At 42.8% G+C, this 24,197-nt stretch overlaps 1 protein-coding gene across 45 annotated transcripts in view; it reads left to right on the top strand.

Annotated features, from left to right (window-relative positions):
* clasp2 (cytoplasmic linker associated protein 2) overlaps nt 1-24,197 on the top strand; it is a 75,808-nt gene that overhangs the window by 27,955 nt on the left and 23,656 nt on the right. For 12 of the 45 annotated variants that reach the window (XM_078175926.1, XM_078175939.1, XM_078175937.1 and 9 more), the window contains 15 exons: nt 8,836-8,976; nt 13,106-13,179; nt 13,355-13,447; nt 13,570-13,715; nt 14,931-15,066; nt 15,195-15,265; nt 15,425-15,484; nt 15,657-15,734; nt 15,975-16,142; nt 16,617-16,657; nt 17,060-17,212; nt 17,872-17,895; nt 18,309-18,326; nt 21,546-21,647; nt 21,868-21,894. In XM_078175926.1, the coding sequence (XP_078032052.1) occupies nt 8,836-8,976; nt 13,106-13,179; nt 13,355-13,447; nt 13,570-13,715; nt 14,931-15,066; nt 15,195-15,265; nt 15,425-15,484; nt 15,657-15,734; nt 15,975-16,142; nt 16,617-16,657; nt 17,060-17,212; nt 17,872-17,895; nt 18,309-18,326; nt 21,546-21,647; nt 21,868-21,894 (1,332 nt within the window). Of the gene's footprint in view, nt 1-7,435; nt 7,675-8,835; nt 8,977-13,105; nt 13,180-13,354; nt 13,448-13,569; nt 13,716-14,930; nt 15,067-15,194; nt 15,266-15,424; nt 15,485-15,656; nt 15,735-15,974; nt 16,143-16,616; nt 16,658-17,059; nt 17,213-17,871; nt 17,896-18,308; nt 18,327-21,545; nt 21,648-21,867; nt 21,895-24,197 lie in introns of those variants that run through there. The other 33 variants (XM_078175944.1, XM_033636835.2, XM_078175953.1 and 30 more) reach the window with 17 other exon arrangements.

The following is a 24,197-nucleotide window of genomic DNA, read 5'->3' as shown; positions in this document are numbered from 1 at the left end:
TTAAAGAGCTTTTTTCTAATCTGCTAAAGTACTTGACAATCTTAAATGTTTCATATGTATATACCAACTCAGTCTCTGAGCATTGTCAGTTCCTTATCTTACTAAACTATGTTTTTCTTGGTTCCTGATTAAAAATAGGGCAGTAGCAAAGCAAGACGATGAGATGCCATATTGAACAAATTATTTATTTCGGACTGACATACCAACTAGTTTCAACATTGAAATACCAGACGTTATCTGGGCACTGAAACTCTCAGACGAGACCAAATAACTGACCGATGACGCAGTCTGAGAAAATAAAACTGAACCAAAATAAAACTAACGCTGATCAGTTACCTTATTCAAATTGACAACTAATTGATCATTATTTGTGTACACACGTGTACGTGTGTGTGTGTCTAGAGGAATGAAGCTCGTTACCTGTGTTTGTGTGTAAGGAAGTAAAGCATGTCAGTGCTGCTGGCGCCATACGTAATGTTATTTGCTCCTGAAAATGTGCTTGTGTGAATACAAACACACGCATCGAGCCCAGAGATATTTGGTCCCTTGCAAACTGACCATCAGTAGCAGCTTTCACTGCTTGCATAGTACCTCAGTGTTGACAGGGACTGACACACAAACACGCTCGCTCACTAGCTCTCTCTCGCAGACATGCTCATTCTGCTTCAGTGCATCTCCAGCTCTGCAAAGGAAACCATGACCCCGTTTCCAGGCTAGGCTGGTTGCCATGGCAAAGCTTTCCTCTGAATATTATGGTTTATCCCTCTTCCCGACTTGGAATTGGGACCCAAATTATACCTGTGTGTGTTTGTGCATGTGCGTGTGTGTGTGTGTGTGTGTGTGTGTGTGTGTGTGTGCACACGCGCGTATGTGCATGCGTGTGTGTGTTTTCATTTAAGAAGCTCATTTTCTCTGAGCTCGGCTGGAAATGGAGCAGTCTGTCTCTTCTAAGAGAATCCAGGCCTAAACCTCAAGTGTGTCTCTCACTGTCTCTCCCCTCCCCTTTTTCTCTGACATCTCTCTGTCCCAAAAACAACTGGTTGGCTGAAAGTGAAACATTTGATCGCCATATCAATGCCTACAAATGAACTATAGGGGCAGTTTTGATTTTAAGAAAGGGTTAGTGTCCTATTACTACACAATCACATTAGTGAGTCTCTGTGGTGTTAGCTCTTATCTTATATTTACTTTTAATACGGGTGGGCGATATGGCTCTGGAGTATTACCACAATATTTCTGTGTATTTTTGCACATATTTTTGCCAAATACTGTAAAATATTTTATCATTAATTTCAAGAATATACAATTGCAACAAAATAAGCGTTATTGGTTTTACATGTCAGCATTAACTGAACAGTTTGCCTTTAAACAGTCAGTCAAAACTAAAAAGAAATTATTTCTCATTTCCATATGTGAAGTTATTTGTCAAACCTCACATATGCTTACATTACAACAGGCTAGGGCTGGGCGATGTGAAGAAAATCAAATAAAACAATATTTTTGACCAAATACCTCAATATCCATATTGCAGCAATATTGCAATTTTGACTATTGGTCTGTTCACAAAATATTTACCCAAGATTTTTGATAAAGCAATCATCAGTAATGTGGACATAATGACTAAGTGGGTAAAAACAGGTAATAGAGCAGCTAGAGCAGTCTGGTAAGTTCAGAAAATTACATCAGTTAACTGTAACGCAGCGTTTAAAACCGGGAAAAGACAACACTTACGATATTACGAAATCCAAAATCTAAGATGATTTCCGGTTTCATATCACGATATCGATAAAATGTCAATAAGTTGCGACGCCCTACTGCAGGTTTATGACAACTTGAGATGTTCCTGGCGACTAAACGAAAACTTTAAGACTAGTCGACTAGTCTAAAAAAGGAAAACACTCAGAAAACAGTCAAAATTTAGCACAATTTATTGTATTTGAAACATTGTCCCAAAAACACATTGTGTGCATTAAGAGCCCTTTGAAGCCTTTAATCACAATCTTCAACAACCATGTCGATTTTTAAATGCCGCTGAAGTACGAGACACTTTGCGCTGGTGGTATGAATGTGAACATGATGGCAACTCAGTCAAAAGTTAACCACTAAAATAACATCTAAAATAAATAAACTGCCTCTGAAATGTGGGGCACATTGAACCTTGCAGATTATCTGACAGAAGTGGTAGCAATTCACTTTAAAGTTAATTAAACAACATCTAAATTCTGATTAAATTTCAGCTGAAATGAGAGGCATTTTGCACCATGCAGTATGAACGTAAACCCTGCACATTATCTGACAACAACTCACTTAAACTTAACAAATAATATAACATCTCAAAAAAGATAAATTGCTGCTGAATTCATTTTCTAGATCAAAGTACTGCCAAACAGCGCTGGTTTTGTGAGAGGACATCTCTCCAATTTCCCACCGTACTGTTTTAAAACTCCAGTCTACTCGAGCATTACCGCGGGGAGGGGACTGCTGTCTTGATGGCTCTATAGCCCCCACTAGTGGCGGGTGGCTGCATGACAGTTAAGCGGCCTTGTACATGAATAAAACAGTAATAGGTTCAACCGACAAATATTTCTGGTGCCGACTAGCGAGGGGGCAAACGTTCAATTGTTTAGACGATTAATTGCGTGCATCTCTAATGACAACATGACCTGGCAACATAATCTACAGTAACCATACTCTCCTGCCTGTGTGCACACGTCACAGAGATGAGGGAGAGATGCAATGCTGTTGTTCAAGTTGCTAAAAGGGTCTGAAAAGTCCGGAGCTGTCCCTAAAACATGGTTCCTCACAGCAGACCTGTGTGCCCAGGCCTAACGATGCCACTGACTTCACACTGAGTGTGACGGTATGACATCATTATGTCAGCAAGTCAGAATATTGCCGTTATCATGATAGGAATTATACTACCTTTTTTTTCTGCATGTCTATAAATTTCAGTTGGACACATCAGATTTCAGCAGGAGCAGCTGTTGGTTTCATAGTCTAGCTTTCTGTTGACACACATACCTCCTCTAGTTTACTTTGGAGCCGCTGCAGTCATGAGCTCTTTAACAGTTTTTATCCCAGTTCTCGCAGTGCTACTCATGTTCTTCTTTTCACTCCTAGTCATCCTCATCTCTCTGTGTGTCATCTTCTGCATGGGACTCTGCACCCTGTCACATGATTCTGAGTGGGAATATGTGACATTGCCTGTTCCCCTGCTGATTACAGCAGATCAGCACAAACACACACTCTCTGCGTAGTAAATCAAATTCCTCAGAAGATGTCTGGTTATGCTCTTAGACGCATGTTGAGATTTTCAGCTGTAATGTGTGTGATGATGTCGGCTGCAGCGCTCCGGCTGATAAGATGTCTCAAAGCTTTGAAACAGCAAAACTGACTGGACATTTCCTCACTTTCTGTTACTGAGATTAAGCAAGGTTTGCATAGAATAATAAAAAGGCTTAAACTAATAGAAGTGCTGCGTGGGCTGCTGGCTCAAGTGTAAAAATTTTGTTTGGCATGCCACCTGGTGTAACTTTCAGATATGCTTAACCAGGACACAGAGGCTGCTTCTAAAGTATTATTATTGTTATTACTAAGCAAGGCAAAGCATTGATTTGTATGTACACGGTATTCAAGTTCAGCTGTTGTTGGTATACAGCAGTCATGTCCAAAGTCCGGCCCAGGGGCCAACTGTGGCCAGCAGACTTTTTGAGCAGCCCTCAGGTTGTCTTTCAAAGTATACTATATGATAAACACAATATTGATTAATCAGATAAGATCACTCACACACAATGGCAGGACAGTCATACAGTTTGTAGCAAGTGGCAACCTCCAGGGCTGACAAATGAAGCCAACATGGAGGTGCCAAAAATGGCAAAACTCTAATGGCCACTTGAGGCTGGTTCCAGAAGACATGTTAAAATGTCCTATTTTACAGCAGAAATAAACATGTCAACAGCCAGGGGTGAATTTTTATATAACTCGCCCAATTACATTTTGTTAAGGCTTAATGTGTCACAAAATTAGGGGCGGCCCGCTTTGAGTGACAGGCTGCCTGCCGATAGCGTTGTTGGCTTCTCAGACAGATCCACCCCTCGCTCCCCCACAGGCCACCCACTCGTCCAAATGTGGTCACTTCTGCCTCCAAAAGAAAAAAAAAGGTGATGGGCGAAATGGCGAACTCAAGGCTTCAAAATGGAGGTCCACAAACCAATGGGTGACGCCACGATAGCTATGTCCATCGTTTTAGACATGCACCAAGTAGGAACCATGCAGGAGGAGCTAATGTATTTTCATAGACAGACGGTAAACAAGTAAACGAGCAATTACCTAACACCAGATATTTCCTGCTAGGTAGTAGACATGGCCACAGCAAAGACGCACAAGGTCAAGAGTGAGGGTGGCTGCTTTCAGGAGCAACAGAAAATTGAATACTTTTTCACTTAAAAAAGAAAAAGTTGTGTTTCTGTCATTTGTATGTTATTTTTTTTTAAACCCATTTGATGCAAGAAGCAGCTGGCACCAATCTTATCTGACACTCCTGGTATACAGTATGCTTGATGTTTTTTTGAAGAGGTGATGCTTTGTTGCCTTTACTTTAATTTGAGTGAAGTCAATCAGTTCTCAAAATCCTCCACAGGGTCATAAACATTCATCCTTAAATACAAACTCAATCTCATGATTGAATTGTAACTGTTGAGCTGGTGACTTTTGAAATTTGTGTAATTCTCTGGTCGCACAAACACATTCCCTGTGTGATGTCCCTCTGTGTTGTGTAGGTTTATTGGCATGTTTGAGCCACAGGAATAATTTGGCTAGAGCATAGCCGGTGCTGCCACCATGTGGTTACAACTGAGTATGTTTGTTTGTGCTCACAAATCTGATCTGACCTTTACTGTGATTAGATCTGTTTATTTCAGTTCCTCCTTCCTTTCCCGACTTTTCTATTTAGATCAGGGACAGAGAAACAGAACAGCAGTGCATGGGTTTTAACTTCACTTCCCCCATCTCTCCCTGCATGTAGATTTTTTTTTTTTTTGGCTGGGAAGAACTCTGGGATTATTCCCACTCAGATTAGGGATCGACGCACTGAGGCGTTGGTGCATGTTTCTGTAGCTGTGCTTTAACGTGTCTTTAGTTTGATTTTTGGACAACAATTAGATCTATATATTTAAACCAGTCGTCTTCGCTCCTTGTTTTGCTCCTCTTTTTGACTCTTGTTCTGAAATGGAGAGAGGAGGGGAGTCTCAGCCGGGAGTTTCCATGGCAACACTGCCTGGTACATGGTGGAGCTGATATCTCTCACTGTGCTTGTGTGTGGCTGTGTCTGTTTCTGTATGTGTGTATAGACTTGTTGTTTGCATGTTGTACCATATTAAGGCGTATCCTTGGAGACAACTGATGCTGCTGGCGGAGCCTTTCGTCCACTGTCGAGCCGTAATCCATCTTACTTTAATAAACCAACATGAAGTCAGTGTATAAACAGTAAATCCAACTGTTGATTGAACTAAATTGGATGTGTGTGCGTGCGTGAGTGAGTGCGCTTACTGAGTGGGCTTACTGAGCATCTTTTTTTTCCCTGTTTGCTGCTCTATTCATTTGAAATGCTGGTCTGCACAGGTCGCCATGGCAACAGCATGCGTGCAGTCTGCTCTCTACGAGGGTTTCTCTCTCTCTTTCTCTCTCTCCGTCTCTGGTGTCTTCGCTCTGCCCTTCACCCAGAGACATTTACTCTCATGGGGTCTGACTAGACAAAAGCAGGAGATGCAAATCCTGCTAACAGTGATGCTAATCGATGCTAAGACCCTTGATGCGTGACCGAGTATTGCTAATGGACCCGTGGGTTTTGTTAGTAAGCAATTAAATTCACTGACTGTAAATTCATTCAGTTTTATTAGCCACTCAATTTTAACTGTCAACATTACTGTATTTTTTTGCACGCATCTTTTATGTTGTCAAAGCAGACACTACATATTGATTCTGAATATTTGAAACTGTTTTAATACTCATTTTCCGCAGTAGCATTACACTGATACCAGCTTTGCTTCTCGTTCTCGTCCCCTGTGGTACTGAAAATGCTATATTGATATTTTTCAAGTTATTGTGTTGAAGATAGAAATTCAACTATCGTGTCAACGCTATTTTACATATGCAAGGATCTGTTTCATAACAGTGTTTATTATGCAGAAGAGGAAGTTGTAGTCCTCTTGACCCTTGAACTTTGACCCTGAGGCTAACCAGAAACAGTTATTTAGAACCCAAGTTTTTGTTATTACATGCCAATTGAAAAGTATCGCTCATGATCTAATTGGAGGACCAAACACACATCATTATAATTTTAGATCATTTAAAGGGAAACACATTTTTCAGTGTGTGTGCTTGCATATAGTGTGTATGTGTTTATACATGTAGTGTGGAATAGTTCATACATAGTCTTACACATTTCTAGATTTTTAATCAAACAGTGATTATAAGGTTGAAACTTACATTAAGCTGCGACAATATTTGGGGTTGTTTATATCTGTATCATCAATATTGGTTGAACAGTTTAGTAAGTATTGAGTACTGGCTCTTTTTTATCCACGGCACACACATTTTAGGACAATTCAGCTGGACTAGTCAGTCACCTGACTTCATTCCAACAGAGCATGCATTTAAACTGACAGGCCTGACAGGTCCGCTGATGTCTATAGGTTGAAGACCTGACTGTAAAGGATTTACTATTTACTGTGGTTAGTTAATTACTATTGAAGGGGCTACAGTTTCTCCACTCCTCATATGATGTGGATGCAGATACCATCAAATTAAAGCTAAAAGCTAAAATTAGCACTTGAACCTCATAGTCTTTGTTTCATTTGTTTCAGTCACAACAACCAAAATCATGTTGCTGTTCACATACTCCCCAGACTGCACTGTGTTTGACTGTGTGAGAGCAGCAGGGTCAAGGCCTCAGATGGAGGGGTGTGGTCTCCCCCACCCCCCACCCCCTTCACCCTCCCCAGGCGACCTCCTCAGATCATTGCTCCATCATCCTTTGTTCCTTTGTGTACGTGAAGAGGGAGAGAGTGAATGAATAAATGTTTGTTGTCCCCCAGGTAAATGTAGCAGCATAAAAAGTGTGTTAAGAGGCTGTTGATAATAGTGTGTGTGTTAGAGGGAGAGAGGCAGTAAGAGTCTTGAGTCTTGAGTGTGTGTGTGTGTGTGTGTGTTGTCAATGGTAATGAGTTTAGGTTAGCTGGTCTGGCAGGGACACCAAGAAGCCCTGTTAATATTCCTGGGGTGTCTGTGTGTGTGTGTCTCTCTCCCTTTCTCTGCCATTGCGCACACACATTCATGGTTCTGCCTCCGCACTGGCTGCAACACTATGATGTCACCTGACGTCTGATTGGCTGTGAGGCTGCTGAGGGAAGGAGGAGAGAGAGGGAGAGAGAGGGGAGGGAGGGAGGGATAGAAAATAGAGAAAGAGTGAAAGAAAATGCCGGCACTTGTATGGGTGGAGGGGTTTTCGGACAGCGGTGTGAGTTGTGTGTGTGTCTGTGCAGCTTTAGCCCCACTATGAAGTGTGTGTGAGGTGTGTGTATGTGTCTTGGGGTACGGCTTGGAGAAGAGGGGGGACCCCAATACCACGCCCTCCCAGAAGCATGAGGCGACTTATCTGCCAGCGGATCTGTGACTGTGAGTGCAGCGATGGATCTGGGTGTGTTTGTCGATGCCTGTGTATGATAAATGTTGTTTCACGGCAAAGGATGCATATGTCTGCGTCTTTACATGTCTGTTTAACATTTACACAATGGGCTCTGCAACCACTGTGAACATGTGGCTCGTATGTACACACACACACACACACCTGTCAATTGATTTTGCATGTACACTGTGTGTGTGTGGGTAAGTTTGACGTATGATTCAAGGTGTAGGGTGGTGGCTTTGGCGCATTTCATAAACGACTGGTTGTCAGAGCGACCGGAGCGCAACTGCATTCCTATGCCAACAGTTTCATCTCCCCGGTCGACTTATGGGTGTATGTGTGTTGTCACATATTGTCTCTCTTGGGTGTTTAGCTGGTAGATGCTCGTTCAAAATGCTGCACTGTTGTTGTCTCAAGTTTCAGTGCTAGCTGTCAGGCTAGCTTGATTTCTGCTAGCATGCAGATTGAGGGGTTTGGGCTGCAGAGATTTCTGCCAGTCACTGGTTGCATGGGTGGACAGCTTGATCATTGGCTGTGTTTTTGGGCTCTCTGAAGTGATCCTATATATGCGCGTGGGTTTGGCTTTTTCTTCTAACCTTTAATGTGTTCGTAATTAGTATTGATTTAATGATTCCTGACCAAGCTCTCTGTGGACAACATCCTCCTCTGTTCTTTGCTCCTTATCTTTACTTTTCTTCCTAGCATTCAGTGTCTTCAAATAGCTTTCAGCTTTTTATGTTTTACATAAAAGGGGAAATAAAATCCAAGGTGCTGAGAAATGCTTCAGAGGGACCTGAGGGTTTGAATAATTAATATGTTTTTATTTAATATTTGAGAAATCAGATTTCAAACAGGTGATTTAAGAGTAGATGTTGATGTTTCTCTGAAATGATGAATCTTCAGTTGTGATTCTGCATTTGCTTATAATTTATATCGTCTTTTATGTAGGTTGTGAATAAACAAAATAATTGTACCACTGGTTTTTAGGTCTGTGTTTGATGATAATGATTTGCAATATTGTGTAAGATCAGTTCCTCTCTGTGCTCTGGCCCTTTCTCATTAACATTTTCTGAGACTTTAAAGAGTTTGAACCATACTCTCCTTTGCCAACGGTGTGGATGTTAACACTCTTTTCTGTCCTCTCCTTCCAGATCGTAGTTTTGAAGATGACGACAGTGTGGATGGCAATCGTCCTTCCTCAACCCAGGCTGCCTTCAAGGTCCCAAAAGTTCCCAAGAAGCCTGCAGATTCTTCCGCTGCACGCAGGCCCAGTGCTACTGGTGGCAAGCTTGGTATGTAACTTAATGTTTATTTACACACACAGTGATTGCAGACACACAGCTGAGTTCATGTGAAAACTAACAGTAACACTATGATTTGCAAACCTAACTTTTATCCATGTGAAAGTCACAGTCAGTTCTCCAGTGTGCATGACATGTCTATAAGGTACGATTTCACTATCTAGAGAATTTTGAATTCAACAGTACATGACATCCCACTGCCTGTCAAAGAGTCCAAGACCATAAAGCATCATTAAAGGGGACCTATTAAGCTTTCCCTTATTTTCCCTATTTTATATAAACGTGGTCTAACTTTCAAATAATGATATAAACCTTTGTAGAAATAATCTCTGGGAGCAAAAACCCTAGGCTTCACACTGTTTTGATTAATCTGTATCCAGAGATTTTTTCTCCTTTGGCTACAAGATGACATCCACTTGTGGCAAATTTCTTAAACGGTCATCTGCTCCAGCCATGCTACTGCAAGTGTAAACATTACTACAAAGAGCTACATGCTAACATCAGGGAAACATGTTGTCTTGGTTGCTGGTGTTGTTACTTTTGTTTTTACACCTGCTGGATCATGTCTGGTTTTGTTTAGAAGCTTTTATCTGTGTTCTTTAATGAGAGAAGACCTGCAAGCACTGACCAATCAGAGTAAACTGGGCGTAAGGTCAGGTGCTAAACTGAGCATTTCAGACAGAGGGTGACTTCAGGTGTTACAGTGCCAACAGTATGAGAAAAATAAAGGTTTTTTAGACAATTAAAGCATGTGAACATGTTCTAGTAGAAATCCAAACTTTCTAGTATCCTTTTTTGTGAGGAAATGACAGGAAAGGTTTTCTTTTGTACAGACAAGAGCGTAAATAATTGGAAGCAAACTTTCAAGCTCGAATTGCATAAGTCCAAACACAAAGCCGGACCACACCCACAGGATTTAATACTGTTGTTAGTGTTTTTTCTATAACAACGTGAACAAGATTTGAGCTGGCCCCTAGTTTGATGTCACTATGAGGTTGTGGCCGACAGAATTGTCAATTCAGGCAGGCACATTCGACAGTTAGTTTTGTTAGAAAAATATTGGGAAAGGACATTTGTTCTTACTGTGCAGTTTGAAATTGTGTTGTGATATTTAAGTGTGAACTGACCCCCAACCCAGGTGTCCGGTCCCTGCTGGTTCATCTTTTTGCCTGAATGCATTTGCACATTTTTACGCATTTTTCCATGATGTGGGTGCAGCCTCCTGTAAAAAGGATACTCCTGTATCTCTGATAGTAATTTTGATAGTTTTTAAATGATTTCTTGAACTATCAATGCCCATCAAGGGACTGGTGTTGGAAATAGGCTTCAGCTATATATACACATCAGTCAGCCAAAACATCAAAACCAGTGCTGGGTGAAGTGTGTAACATTGATTATCTTGTTACAATGCAATGTTCTGCTGGGAGACCTTTGATCATGGCATTCATGTGGATGCTACTTGGAGCGCTCCACCAATCCAAACACCGCTGTGAGCTAAGTAAGTCCCCCTCACAGCAACGGTACTCCCTGATGGCAGTGGCCCCTCCAGCAGAAAAATGCACCATGCCACACCACAAATACTGCTCAAGAATGACCCAAGGAACGTGACAAAGAGCTCAAGGGGTCAACCTGGCCTCCAAATTCCCCAGATACAAATCTGATCGAGCATCCATGGGACGTGCTGGTACCTTAGAGGTACCCCTAATCCACGGTGGGGCCTCCCTGGATCAGACATGTCAAGGCATGGACACATGACCTCTGGAATATGTCTTGAGCCTCAGATCATTTGAGACCGGTCAGCTGTGAGGTGGGGTACCAGCACTTCCCAAGATGCTCAATCAGATTGGGGTGTGGGAGATTTAGAGGCCAGGTCGATGCCTTTAGCTTTTTCTCATGTTCCTCAGGCCATTCCTGAGCAGTTTTTGTGGTGTGGCATGGCTCATTTTTCTGCTGGGGGGCCACTGCCATCAGGGAGTACCGTTGCCATGAGGGGGGATTACTTAGCCCACAGCAGTGTTTGGGTGGGTGGAGGGCGTCAAGTGGCATCCACACGAATGCCATGATCATAGGTCTCCCAGCAGAAGATTGCATTGTAACAAGATGATCAATGTTACACACGTCACCTGTCAGTGGTTTTAATGTTTTGGCTGATCAGTGTATACATGTTTATAATACATTGGGCACTGCTTTTGCAACTGTCAATCTTTCTCTGTACTTGTCCCTTTAAAATAAATACTAGTATTAATAATAAATATATTACTGATGGTCACAGAATAGGAATAGACTGTTGGGGATGTTAGAAGAAGCAAAGGACTTGAGTAAGAGGACACATTGAAGCACTCCCTCTGTGTCTCCTCAGAAATCTGATACACTCTCATGTCCTTATCAGCCTCTTGTCTGTGTTCGACCCAGGCTTGCAGGAACAGTTTATATCATCCTTCCAGTTGAGAGAACCTCCTCTTCTCTGTCGAGTCTTCCTCCTGCTGTAGATGGCTGGACTGTTAGATTTGCTTCGTCTTTGCGTTTATTGATTTTTTTTGCCCGTCTCTTCTTCTCTGTTTGAAGAAAGCTTTGTTCCCACGACCACGCAGTCAATTTCCTGCTTGCTGCTGATGTATCTGTCAGCACTGTCACATATATGCACTCATACACTTGTGTTTAAGTGTTTTACAAGCCAGCAGTCTGTCTGAGTCCGGGTACATTGCTCTGTTGGTTGGAAACACAAGCATATGATCTCTTGTCACTTGGATCGTTACAGTCTTATTGATCGTAGAGCTGCTGTTGGAGGCGAAAGTCAAGGGCGTGCTGAGTATTTTTCCCTCACGGATTTCCAGAGGCTCTAATACCTTGACCTGTGTGATGAAAAGAAATGCACCTCACTTGACTTATGCCACAGATTTGTGATATTAAAGCCCCTGTTTCCAAGGGCTTGCAGCTGCAAATATTTTCTGTCTTTTTGTTTTGCATTTATTTATTTATTTTGCTAAATGAGGCCAGTTTCCATGATGGCAGCGAGGGGAGGCCGGTTCTTTTTTATTAGCATTTAGATGATAGTACGCCCACACACTCTGGCAACACCCGACTGCAAGATTTAGACAGAAGACAGATATTTTAATTTTGCCAATTTTACTGGCAGAAAAACATCAGAGCTTAAAAAAGTCCTCAGTGATATCTGAAAAGATCAAGTACCAGGGCATGTCTGTTTATACAAGTAGCAAAATTGCTTACACTTTCAAGTTGAATACATTTTATTCAGTCTTATTAATACTTGTTGCTCATGTCTAGTGTAGTTCTCACAATTGTGGAAGCATCAGTCGTCAACATAATTATGATTATTACCACAGCTATATCTGCGCACCTTGATGACATGCCGTGAACATTTCCATTTCATAAAGCTGTCAATAAAAAGTAATTGAAAATGGCGATTAAGTGCTGTCAGGTGAGTCTTATGCCCAGGCTGCTGTCATGTTACTCCCTGAGTATAGTAAGGATAGTGTCGACAGACAGTAAGCTGGCTACATCGATGTTCCTCAGCTCTCTAAGGGCCGTGTACATGTAGAGTTTTGACATAAAGTGTCTTTGTGCAACAGCCTGATATTAAAGCCAACCCTGGAGACAACATTTCTACTGCCTTTTTCTCTATTTATACCTGACTCTCCTCCACCGTGTTTACACCTTCCCTTCGGCCCCTCCTCCAGTGGACGTCTTCTCTTTAACCTGCATCACTTAATAATGTAATGTCCTTATCCTTGTGAATCGCTCTCAGCTTCTCCTCGCTCGCTTTCTTTCTTTTTTTTTTCTTTCTTTGTCTTGTCTCTCCATCTCCTCTCTGCTTCCCGAGTAAGGAGTTGTAGGAGGTGTGGCCCATAGAGCTTCCAGCCCCCAGAGAAATATGATTGACATGCCCATTACTGCCAGGAAGTCCATTAGAAACACAGGCTGCTCCCACTGACTTAAGTGTGTGGGTGTGGGTGTGTGTAATTGGATGTGTGCTTGTGTCTTTGTGAGTTAAACCAGTATCACAAAACCAACCAACACAGAAATGCTTAAATACTGAAGGCTGACATGCTGTCATATAAATGCACGCACACAATTAATTGACTATGCTTTGATTTTCTAGTATCTAAGGAAAGTGCTGGCGCAGTAGATGAAGAGGACTTCATTAAAGCCTTCACAGATGTCCCTACTGTCCAGGTACACTATACACAGGAGCATAAATGCAGACAGTCGCACACACTCATCCCATTTAAAAACCAAATTAGACAGGCCATAAAGGCCAGACTGTCTGAGACTTTTATCTGTCCCTCACATATTTGCTCTGCTCCCTCCCTCCCTCCCTCCTGTTTTCCTCCACTGTGTCTCTACATAGATTTACTCAACAAGGGATCTTGAAGACAACCTGAATAAGATCCGTGAGATCTGCTCAGATGACAAACATGACTGGGACCAGAGAGCGAATGCTGTCAGTATTTTCACCTATTTCCTTCTTCAGTTAAATTAATGAAATTACCTTTTTAGACGCTGCTTTCTGTGATCGTTGTTGGTGTCTGTTTTAATTTTTTGTTGTTGATGTTGTTAATCAAGATGAAGAAAATCCGCTCACTGCTGGTGGCGGGCGCAGCCAGCTACGACTGTTTCTATCAGCACCTACGGCTACTGGATGGAGCCTTCAAACTGTCAGCTAAAGACCTGCGCTCACAAGTAGTCCGAGAAGCTTGCATCACTGTGGCGTGAGTGTTGGTTTTGGAATTTCACTGCTGATAGCATGATCTGCAGTGAGAGGAAACAAAATCATGAGAACCTGTACAATCCTAAGCTCTTTAAAAGGATACCTGCACATGCACATCATCTGTAGATATCGGAAGCATTCTGGTTTGGTTGGAGTAGTATTGATCAATTATGTTCACGTGGCAGGTAGAGTCCATAAGAGGCGAAACGCAGTCTCAGGACCCATCTGCTTTCATTGGAAGATGAATTAGCCTAATATTACTTTTTTTATCTGCGCTAATATGTTTATAGAGATAAGCATATAAAGGACTGGCACACAGAAGAGTTAAGCCTTGGCCTGGATGTCCAGTGGCTACACCGGAAGTCCCAAAATATTGGCCTTTGACAGTACACTTATCGTGGTCGGGCAATAACAGCCAATGGGTTCTGAAATTGGTACAATCCTTGGCTGTGTCTGAAGTCATTCACTTGTTTAATATAACAGACCCTCAGTATTTTAATTCACAGGGAAGAATGGGCTAAAACTTCTTCACTGACAGGTGTAGAGCTGCACAATGGCAGTTTTGACAACTGCCAAATGAAACTCATTTTGCAGTGCATTGTGGGTATATTGGCAAAATGAAGAACTGCTCATGGCATGGACAAAAGGGGTGTAACAATACATTGATCTGGATTGTTATATATATATATGGATAAGATAATCAATGATCCAATATAATCGATGCAAAGTGAAACCATAGATGCATATCGTCATCTTTATGATGCACTTTTATTTTTGAAATTCCTATGGTGCGTCTGTGTCACCAAGTCTGTTCTAGCACACCTCCTTACTGAACATTGAAACAGTGCTAGCAGCCTGGCAGATAATGGTAAGCAGACACAAAAAAAAAAAAAACAATGAGGATATTTACTAATATCGTCTCCCATCAATTGCAGGCCACTGAATTTAATCGAATCGAAATTGTACCATAGCAGACTTTGTGATATCAGCAAACATCATATTGTTTTTCAAGGAATCAATAAAATATCTTATTGTGATTAAATTTAGGATTTACGCCCCTGATGAACACTAATTTTGTCATTCCATTGTTAGAATTTTTTGAGTGTGCTGTAAAGTTATCAAATGTGACTTGGTCCTAGTTAACGAGATTGTACCCAACCTTTATTGTGACCTTTACCCCAGTTTGATTGTGCTTTTTGTCTGTGTATTCTTGAAGCCACCTTTCATCAGTGTTGGGGAATAAATTTGACCATGGAGCTGAAGCTATCGTTCCCGTCCTGTTCAACCTTATTCCCAATTGTGCCAAAGTCATGGCCACCTCCGGTGTGTCGGCTATCCGCATCATCATACGGGTGAGTTTTGCAAACGCACTTCAACAGTCTGGTTGAGGTTCTTTTTGGTCAGTGTAAGTGCCACTGCTGTAGTGTGATTACTGGATTATTTCATATCTTTCACGCTCTGCTTTCTCTCTTCTCTGCAGCACACCCACGTCCCCAGGCTCATCCCCCTGATAACCAGTAACTGTACATCCAAGTCAGTGGCTGTTAGAAGGTGAGATTAACAACGGCCCTGGTGTAAGTGATAAAAAGCCCAGTTTGTTAATGAGCTCCAGTAATTACCAGCTATGAGGTCATAAAATGCTCATGATGATGCTGTTAAGTAATGTGTTTTGTGACACGAGAATGATTTTAAAAAATGTGTCGTCTCCAGGCGCTGTTATGATTTCCTGGACCTTCTGCTACAGGAATGGCAAACCCACTCTCTAGAGAGGTGAGGATTGATTCCAACATGGTTCAGAGCAAAGATGTGCTCAACACTGCTGTCTCAGAACTGAAAAAACATGACTTTGCAGGATTTACAAAGGAAGAGGAGATGTATATACCTGCTATTCTACTTGTTCACACCTAATGCACCTCTTGTGCCTTCATATCTCTCTTTACAGGCACACAGCAGTTCTGGTTGAGAGCATCAAGAAGGGAATTCGAGATGCAGACTCAGAGGCCAGAGTGGAGGCCCGCAAGTAAGACAGACATTTCTGAAAATTTAATTATCTGAAAGACAAGTAGTGTGAAATATCTCACCGCCCTCGTTTTCCTGCCTGAATCCCTCGATTCCTCTCTTTTGCCTCCTCTGTCATCATCATCTTTCCACCTCCCTCCTTTTTCCCTCCCTTTTACTTTCCCCTTTGTCTCTTCATCTCTCCCCCTCTGCTTCTCTCTCCACCTCTATCTGTTTCCTTCTTCCCTGCTGCCTCTCTCAGGGCCTACTGGGGTCTGAGGAACCACTTTCCAGCGGAGACCGACGCCCTCTACAACTCCTTAGAGCCATCGTACCAGAGGACCCTTCAGTCCTGCCTGAAGAGCTCTGGCAGCGTGGCATCACTTCCCCAGAGTGACCGCTCCTCGTCCTCCTCTCAAGAGAGCCTCAAGTAATCAACGCTCAGTTCTGACCATCCGTAGTTCTCTTTAGGCCTCTAGGTTCACGTTCAGACTGCCTTTGAGTCTTGAAAAGGAAGATTGATGTTATTTTGGAAGAAACCATTTTGAAAAAAGTTGTTTTTAAGACACCATCTGTGGACCTACACACCCATGTCAGACAGCCTTCCTGTACATGGATCAAGTTTACTCTCCTTTTCCTCCTCTAATCTCTCATATTATCAGCTCTTCTGCTGTACGTACCAGTAAAAAAAATCTGATGAGTGAAAGTGGATTTCCCACTCGTCTTTAGAGAGACAGAATCCCCAGTAAGGGCATTATTTCCTTAGGCTGACCGGGGCATTTTAGATTTGTCAAAAATATTTTTTTTTTGGGTCCATTACTCAGCACTACATTAGCATTGTGATTTATATGCATGTGTGCTGATTTGTTTTGGACTGACCTACGTTTCTTTCTCCTCTTGTCAGTCGGCCTCTGACTTCTAAATGGTCAGCAGCTCCAGGGCGAGGTGAGTCAAACACACTCAAACACACACACTGCCTCTCAAACACACAGCAGCAGATACACGCACAAGCGCTCCCGAACACATAATCTCATGCTCACTGGCTCCTGTGAAAACACACACGCACTATGACAAACATCAGCTCCTACAGAGCCATTTTCCCATCATTCTCATTTACATCTGCCTGTGTCCGTACAGCCACACCCTGTTACGTTGTTTTTATGTTACTACACACATGTACGCACACACATGCGTATATGTGTCTGGTTGTTTGTGTATTTCTGTATCAGTATTTGGTAGTGTGGTGCCTGCATGTTTTTGTGATGTATATATCCCCTCATCACCTCCCATCCCTTGTCCAACACACTCCTCCTCCACCTCCTCCTCCTCCTCCTCCTGTCCTGTCAGTCCCTGCGGGTTCAAAGGGTAGGGTGCCGTCGGCCTCCCTGCAGCGTTCCCGTAGTGACGTGGATGTAAACGCAGCAGCAGTTGCTAAGCAGCGGCACGTCGGACAGACCAGGGGAGCAGGGCGTCTGCCCCCAGGCTCCTACTCTTCACTGGGTAAGGGCCCTGTCAGTCAAGCTAGATGACTAATCAGACAGCGCAGACATAGGTCAGCATGTGATCAGCAGGATGTCAGGCAAACCCCATCTGAAGAGCCGTTATAGATCAGCTCAGGAGCTTCTTAGAAAGAAAAGTCATTCTCTTTAAAAGTTCTCAGTATCTGAAGAACAGTGCAAAAGGATGGACTCACACACTTAAGTGCTTGGACTGGTCTTTCTCCTCTCCGCTCCTGTACTCTCCTCTCCTACTGTCTCCTCATTGCCTGTTAATGTATCCTGTATATGTGTTGGTATGGATATTCTCTGTGTGCATGCTCTGTAGATGAATATCGTCCTTTGTGTGTTTGTCTCTCTCTGTGTCGATGTCGACCACATCTGCATGCCTCTCAGTTCTGAACAGATGTTCTGTAACTAATACAGACTGTGCTCCTCTCCTCTCTTGTCTCTTTCTTTGCTGTCTCACATTCTGTATTCTTTTCCATTATTTTATGTTTCACGTTCTGTTCATTTTCCCTTTCTCGGGCTCCTTTTCCTTTTGTGTCTCTTACTTTTAAATAATCATCTGTATCAATCCTTTTCGTTTCCCTTTGTTTCTTCCCTTTTCTTTCTTCCACCCTCTCTCTCTCTCTCTCGCTCCCTCTCTCTCTGCCACTAAAGATGATGCCTCTGATAAAACGGATGGTAAGATCATCTCACTCTGCTTCACCAGCGACAACCTGCTCATGCTTTTCTTTTTTCTTTCTCGTCTTTTCCCTTTCCCCACTTCATCCCAGTCCATCACTCCACATCAGCTCCTTTTTTGTTGCAGTGTGTGGCCACAGCGCCCCCTGCTGGCAGGCTCACATTCAACCCTCATTCGTATCACCATCCTACTCATCACATCATGAGTCAAATTAATGACACATCTAAGATCATCTTCTGCTTTACCACAGCTTAATCCTGTTTTAATACAGAAACGGTCTAACAGTCAACACCAGCATTAAACTGCTATTGAGGCTTTATTAGGATACTTAGGATGTATTGTGGAAGTGCTATTATACACGTATCAGATGAATGTGCTTTTTACAACCTGCTCCTTCTTTGTCTGTCTGTAGGGACCAGGTCAGACAATGGTAAGATTGTGGTTAGGTGGATGTGTGTGTGGGCATGTTTTAGGGATGTTCTAGTTGGTGACAAAATTTATACTTTGAGTTTAAATTTGTTGTCGTCTGCAGAGGAATCACAAGATGCTGAAATTAATTTGCTGTGGAATCCTCAATTTAAACCAGTACAAATGTTTATAACTCACGCCATCACAGGTCCAACATTAATAGTGCTCATGAACAAGAATGGCTTAATGTAAACAGAAATTGCAGTTGTATCAACTGATGCACTGCAGGGGCCAAAATGAATGGTATGAATGAAGTGGGTTGCAATAATATTCTAATTACTCACAAGATAATTTCATCAAATCAATCAGTACTTACAGATAAATAACTAGTTGGGTCATGACCATAGACTGTACAAAAGAAGTAGACGTAACCACCATAACATCACCCATTGTTTTGACTCCTGTTTTAAAGCCTTGAGTTTGGCATCATGGCTGTCATAAAAAAAAATTTCCTGTCATTGTTTGGAGTCAGAAGTGAAGATATATGGATTAGAGGGTGGAGCTGGGGAAGATACACATTGCCATAGGTCGCTATAGTAACAACTTGTCAATCAGAACACAGCCATGCCCTACTTCATCATCTATTTTATGCTAAATAAGGCCATAATTTACAAAATATATATCATACTGTATTGAAGAAGACTTTAAAATAGCGACTGGGACAATAAACTCTCTAGGAAGATGTTTAGTGGGGTCATAAATCAAGTAAGAGGCCAGGTCACTCCCTCATTTACTTCTAACTATAAAGCGAGGAATCTCTGTACTTGTGTCCTAAGCATATCTGGGAGACATTCATCAGATATACTTCACAGCTGGCGGGTGTATTGCTGCGGACCCAAGGACGTATAGTGTTGAAATCAGACACACATCATATTAATAAACTTTGAATAAACAGGTGACCAGTACTTTGTATAGCAGGAGGGGCGGGCCTTCAGCTAGCTATGGTACATTCAACAACAGATGAGGAAGGAGAGACCAGAGACGTTTAGTTGTAGCAAACTAAAACATTTAAAGCATCGGTGATATAACTCTTGTTCACGCACTCATGGAAGCTCAGTTTTGAGTGTGAAGTCGTGTGGATGAGTGGCTCTCAAGAAAGTTGCAAGCAAACCATAGTGACTCACTCCTGCCTGTGTGCACATGGTGAGAGATGCCGCGTTGCTGCCAGGTGAGCCAGTGACTGAGTTCACTTGGAGCAGCAAGTGGCTAAAAGGATCTGAAAAGTCGTTAAGTCAAGGGAGAAAGTTGCCAAGTTGGCCTCACTACGTGTGAGTGTGTGTGTGTGTGTGTGTGTGTGTCAGGTGCCCGCATGTGGGTGAGGAGGCGGGATAGCTACATTGGCCACACAAGATTCAGTGATTGTATGAGCTCAAAGTTCAGATTCATAATAAATATTTTAAGACCTGTTCTGTTCTGCTGCCCACGGCCCTCCTCTCTGCCCTCTCCGACTTTTGTGTTCATCTATCTTGAATGATACAATCGCTAGTGGACTAAGCAATCAGCACTGTGTTGAAGGGACACTGCAGTAGGCTATACTATCGGTCTTCTTTTTGCAACATGTGAAGTCGCCCCCTGCTGGACGTAATTAAGAATGCTCGTATAAGGTACTTCCACATTGGCTTGACTTTCCAGACCTGGGCCCGTATTCACAAAGAATCCTAAGACTAAAAGTAGCTCTTAGTGATGTCATTCTAAGAAAAATCTTAGAATTCCTGGAATTCTAAGATTTTTCTTATAATTTTTCCTTGGTAAGATAAAAGTTATTCACAAAGCATCTTAGGCCTTAAGAGAGCTCCTACGGTGAAAAACTGTTAAGAGGAGGGAGGAGGACTTTTAAGAAGCCTAAGAGTGTCTTAAACAGAGAAGATGTCAGAAAGACAAAGAGGAAGGAGAGATATTCTCTGTATATTGAACGACAGTGATTTAGTAAGACGCTACCGGCTTGATCGTGCAGGGATAATGTTTGTGGTTGACCTCATCAGGGATGAGCTTACTTTTCCCACCCAGCGCAGTAACGCAATAACGCCTGCTTTGGATTGCAGCACGTACCAGCGCTTCTCACACTCATCGCTTGTGCGTAAAAGGAGAGGGAACGACGCATTGATTTGTCGGGCAGTGCGCTCCCAAGTCTGCCTCTTCCCTTGTGCCGTGATCCCGGGACCGAATTTCCCTCTTAAAACTCCTTTGTTCTCCTCCACGAGCTGTGCCAACAGCAGGCACTGCTCTTCTGTCCAGTTCAGCTTTCTCGTTCTTTTTTCTCCATTTCGTTCGTTGTTTTGGTCATTCTGCTAAATCAAACTGCTTTTTACAAGAAGGCCAGCAATCACAGTGATTGCTGACAGCTGAGTCTGCGTCCACCATTAATATCAAATAGATTAAGTAGTAAAATTACCAGCATGGTGAGTAAACATAACAATAAGCAAATCAATAATCGGCATGTGAATGAGGTACGTTCAAACATTTTGAAGCTGTGTAACAATTAATTTAATTTTGCTGAGTTTCATCATCATGACATAAAATTATTTTCACGATTACACATTTCTTAATAGCCTGCAGTCTAAGTTCTATGATCAGTTCATTTCACTGTCCATTCATTACTAGGAGCGCTTTTTTTTTTTCTTTTTGTAACAACCAATCACAGCTTTTAGAAGTCTGCGTCATACCTAGCAACGGGGTCAACCACACCTCCTCACTAAGATAAAAGTTTCTGTCCCCTCCTTGCTCAGAGTTGCTCTCAGAAACTTCCTGAATCACTCTTAAGCTAAGATTCCTTGCTAGGAATTTTTAGGCTAATTTAGGAACTCTCTGAGAGGACTCTGAGAATCTTTGTGAATACGGGCCCTGGAGGTTATGTCCTCTTCCTGAAACAGTCAATGGTCATGACCAGTTTAGATTTTATGTCCTTACAGACACTGATTCTTAATCCACTGAAGCATCCCTGGTGTATGTACCTCCGTGCCCGCCTGGCTGAACCTGAGTGTTTAGTTTAGGACCTGGCGTTAATTCAGTGGCTGCCAGCATTAGTGGCTTTTTGTCAGCTGTAGTGCTTCTTAGGTTCTGGGCTTCATTCAGCTGCAAACAGTTTGTGACTAGATGTGTAGGAGCATTAGAAGTACAGAAATGTTTTTTGTTGTTGTTGTTGATTTATTTTTATAGTGTTTTTTCCTCTACAAACATACAGGCCGTGTTCGTACCAAGCAGCCCTTGTCCACTGCCAGCAGCGTGTCCAGCCAGGTGGACTCACGAGGACGCAGCCGCACCAAAATGGTCTCCCAGTCACAACGTATGTACCAACTCTCTCCGACACACAGCATGACTTAAACCCAGCTGTGAGTGGGACATTCTGGGTGTCAGGTCCACTTACCACATCAACACAAACCCAGCAGCAGAGATGTGTGTGAGGTGTGTGTGAGCTCCTTGGAGTGTGTGTTTGTAGTTTCATAGGCTGTTGTTGTGGAGTTTAATTACTTAAAAGCTCCATGTAAATGTTTCTGTGCCTTCAGGTTCCGACGAATCAGATTGCACACCAGGTATTCTGTTTGTGTGTCAGAGTCAGAGTGTGTGTGTCTACCTGTGTACCACAGTGGGAATGGTGGCCCACCTGCTATCGCTTTCATTTGGATCAAGGTGTTTTGTGTAAAGAGGAGTGAGTGTGTGTGTGTGTGTGTGTGTGTGTGTGTTTTTTAACGTGTGTTTTTCTTTGCATGCCGTGTCTCATCACTGAGGATGGTGTGGTGGACAGTTTATTTCTGCTGCTGTGGCCTGGCTCTGGTTGTTAGTTAGGTTGTTAAAAATAGAGAGCCACTGAGCTAGCTACTATTGCATCTAAGGCTGTACCGAATGTCTGGCATCATACAGTGTATTAAGACATCTGTCACCCCAAAAAGAGTTCTCAATATGAATTAAGCGATTGACCAGAGAAGATGAGTTAATCTTTTTTAATAAAGCTGCTTTCCTAATGAATAAATTTACTTATGGCACTGTTAGATTGCTGCTAGACCGCCCTGTCAGGGTCCGGATAGCCTGCTGCAAGTGGATCTGCTGCTAGCATAACCTGGCTTGTTTTTAGCATGGGGGCTAACTAGCCGTAGGGGACAGCAGATACTATCACCACTGTTTTACATAATCATCACCAACACGGCTACCTAACCTGCTCACTGGAGGTTGATCCATCGCAGCAAGCCCAGTCTTTGGGCCTGTTCCAGTAGGTCTCATTCCCAGTGGGACCTCCTGTGTGTAGCACTATAAGTCTAATTTCCACTGTGGACTCCTGTTGCGGAGCCCATGCGGGTAAGTCTCAATCTGTCTGCAACTGTGTTGAAATACCGGGTTTAAATAAAATGAATAGACATGGAACAACAAAACACTGTGCAGTATTTGAATCAAGCTTCGAGACTCAAACTCTTCAGTACAGCCCTATTTGCAACACGTAAAGCAGACACGTCTGCGCCTGCTTTCCAAGAATACTTGCTGCTTATAGCGTGATGCTTTGGTGCTGGTGACTGGACCACAGCACACTGCACCTGAACATTTGCCCTTGTTCAAACTGCTGGCCCAAATCCATTTTTTGACATGTCCGGTTTGATTTTAGAAAGTCCGGCCAGAAAAATAGCCACATAAAAAGTGATTTTTGCAAATCAGATCCAAACCATGCCAGGGTTTTCTCTGCCTATCTAAGGCAAAGGCTGGCTGCCTGGGTGATTTTGGCCGCCACCTTGGATGTAGTGTATTTTTCGCGCACAAACCCATTACTTTCAATGTAGATGCGCGTCATGTGCGCTCACAACCCAAAGCGACGCCATAGCGCCACGCATTCGGTGCGACGCACTTGTTTTTCCGTCCTGCGCACAGCTCCACGGACCTGCTTTTCCCTCCGGTATTGTGTCAGATCCCGGTTCCCCCTCAGGCTGTGTCTCTGCTACTGTTTCCCATGGAGCTCTGCCCCCTTTGAAAGGCGAAGGAAGCCCGTATGTGGAATGACGTCGCCTCCCAGATGTAGAATTTGTATTAAAGAAGAGAAACACACATTTTAGAACCGCTGACCTGTATCATCAGGACAGACATGTCCTGTGATTTTCAGCCTCCTTTCATATTTAATAGAGGGGGGACAATACCTGACAGTAATATTCTCAGCTGTCAGGATGTGCCTGCTGTAAAGGGTAAATATAATCATAGAAGACTGCTAATCACAGGATATGTCTGTTCTGATTATACAAGTCAGCAGTGTAAAACTCAAGCATGTGGGGGCCTCCTTTCATATTTTATTAAGGGGGGGGCTGTATCTAAAAGTACAGCTGTCAAGATGCCCCCCGCCACAGGCCTTTGCCACCTTGGTCTCGAAAAAAAAAAAAACAGGGAAAACCCTGCATGCATCTCAGTCAAGCTTCACTGGCTACTAAAATTTGATTTCTTAAGTTAGTGTCTTGATGGACAAGACTTGGTCCTTGATGGCCAAACATACCCTGGCGCATACTTTGTGGATGGCACCACACTTCTGGCTGCACAGTCAAGTCTGCCATGACTGTAGCACAGACCATCACCATGTTCAGTAGCCTCCACCATTTAAGGGGGAAATGATGGACCTCCATTTCTAATGCCGATTTGGAAAGCCATGTCACCAGCGTGGCGATAGATACTGATGTCTGCGTCATGTCCACAGCAGCCCATTCATCTAGGTTTATGATGTCTTGACACACAGATCTGATCACTTGCAGATAGAAGAACAAACAGTCTCTCTGGAAGATCTGACTCAAGAAACAAATCTGATTTTCCTGCAGTCTGAACGTTACCTTAGAAACCAAATGACAGTTGAGTCAAGAGTTCAAAACCCAAA

This window comes from Epinephelus lanceolatus, chromosome 16, assembly GCF_041903045.1.
Source record: "Epinephelus lanceolatus isolate andai-2023 chromosome 16, ASM4190304v1, whole genome shotgun sequence".
Lineage (NCBI taxonomy): Eukaryota > Metazoa > Chordata > Actinopteri > Perciformes > Serranidae > Epinephelus > Epinephelus lanceolatus.
The sequence above is the reverse complement of the archived record's forward strand: the minus strand, read 5'-3'. Positions and strand labels throughout refer to the sequence as shown.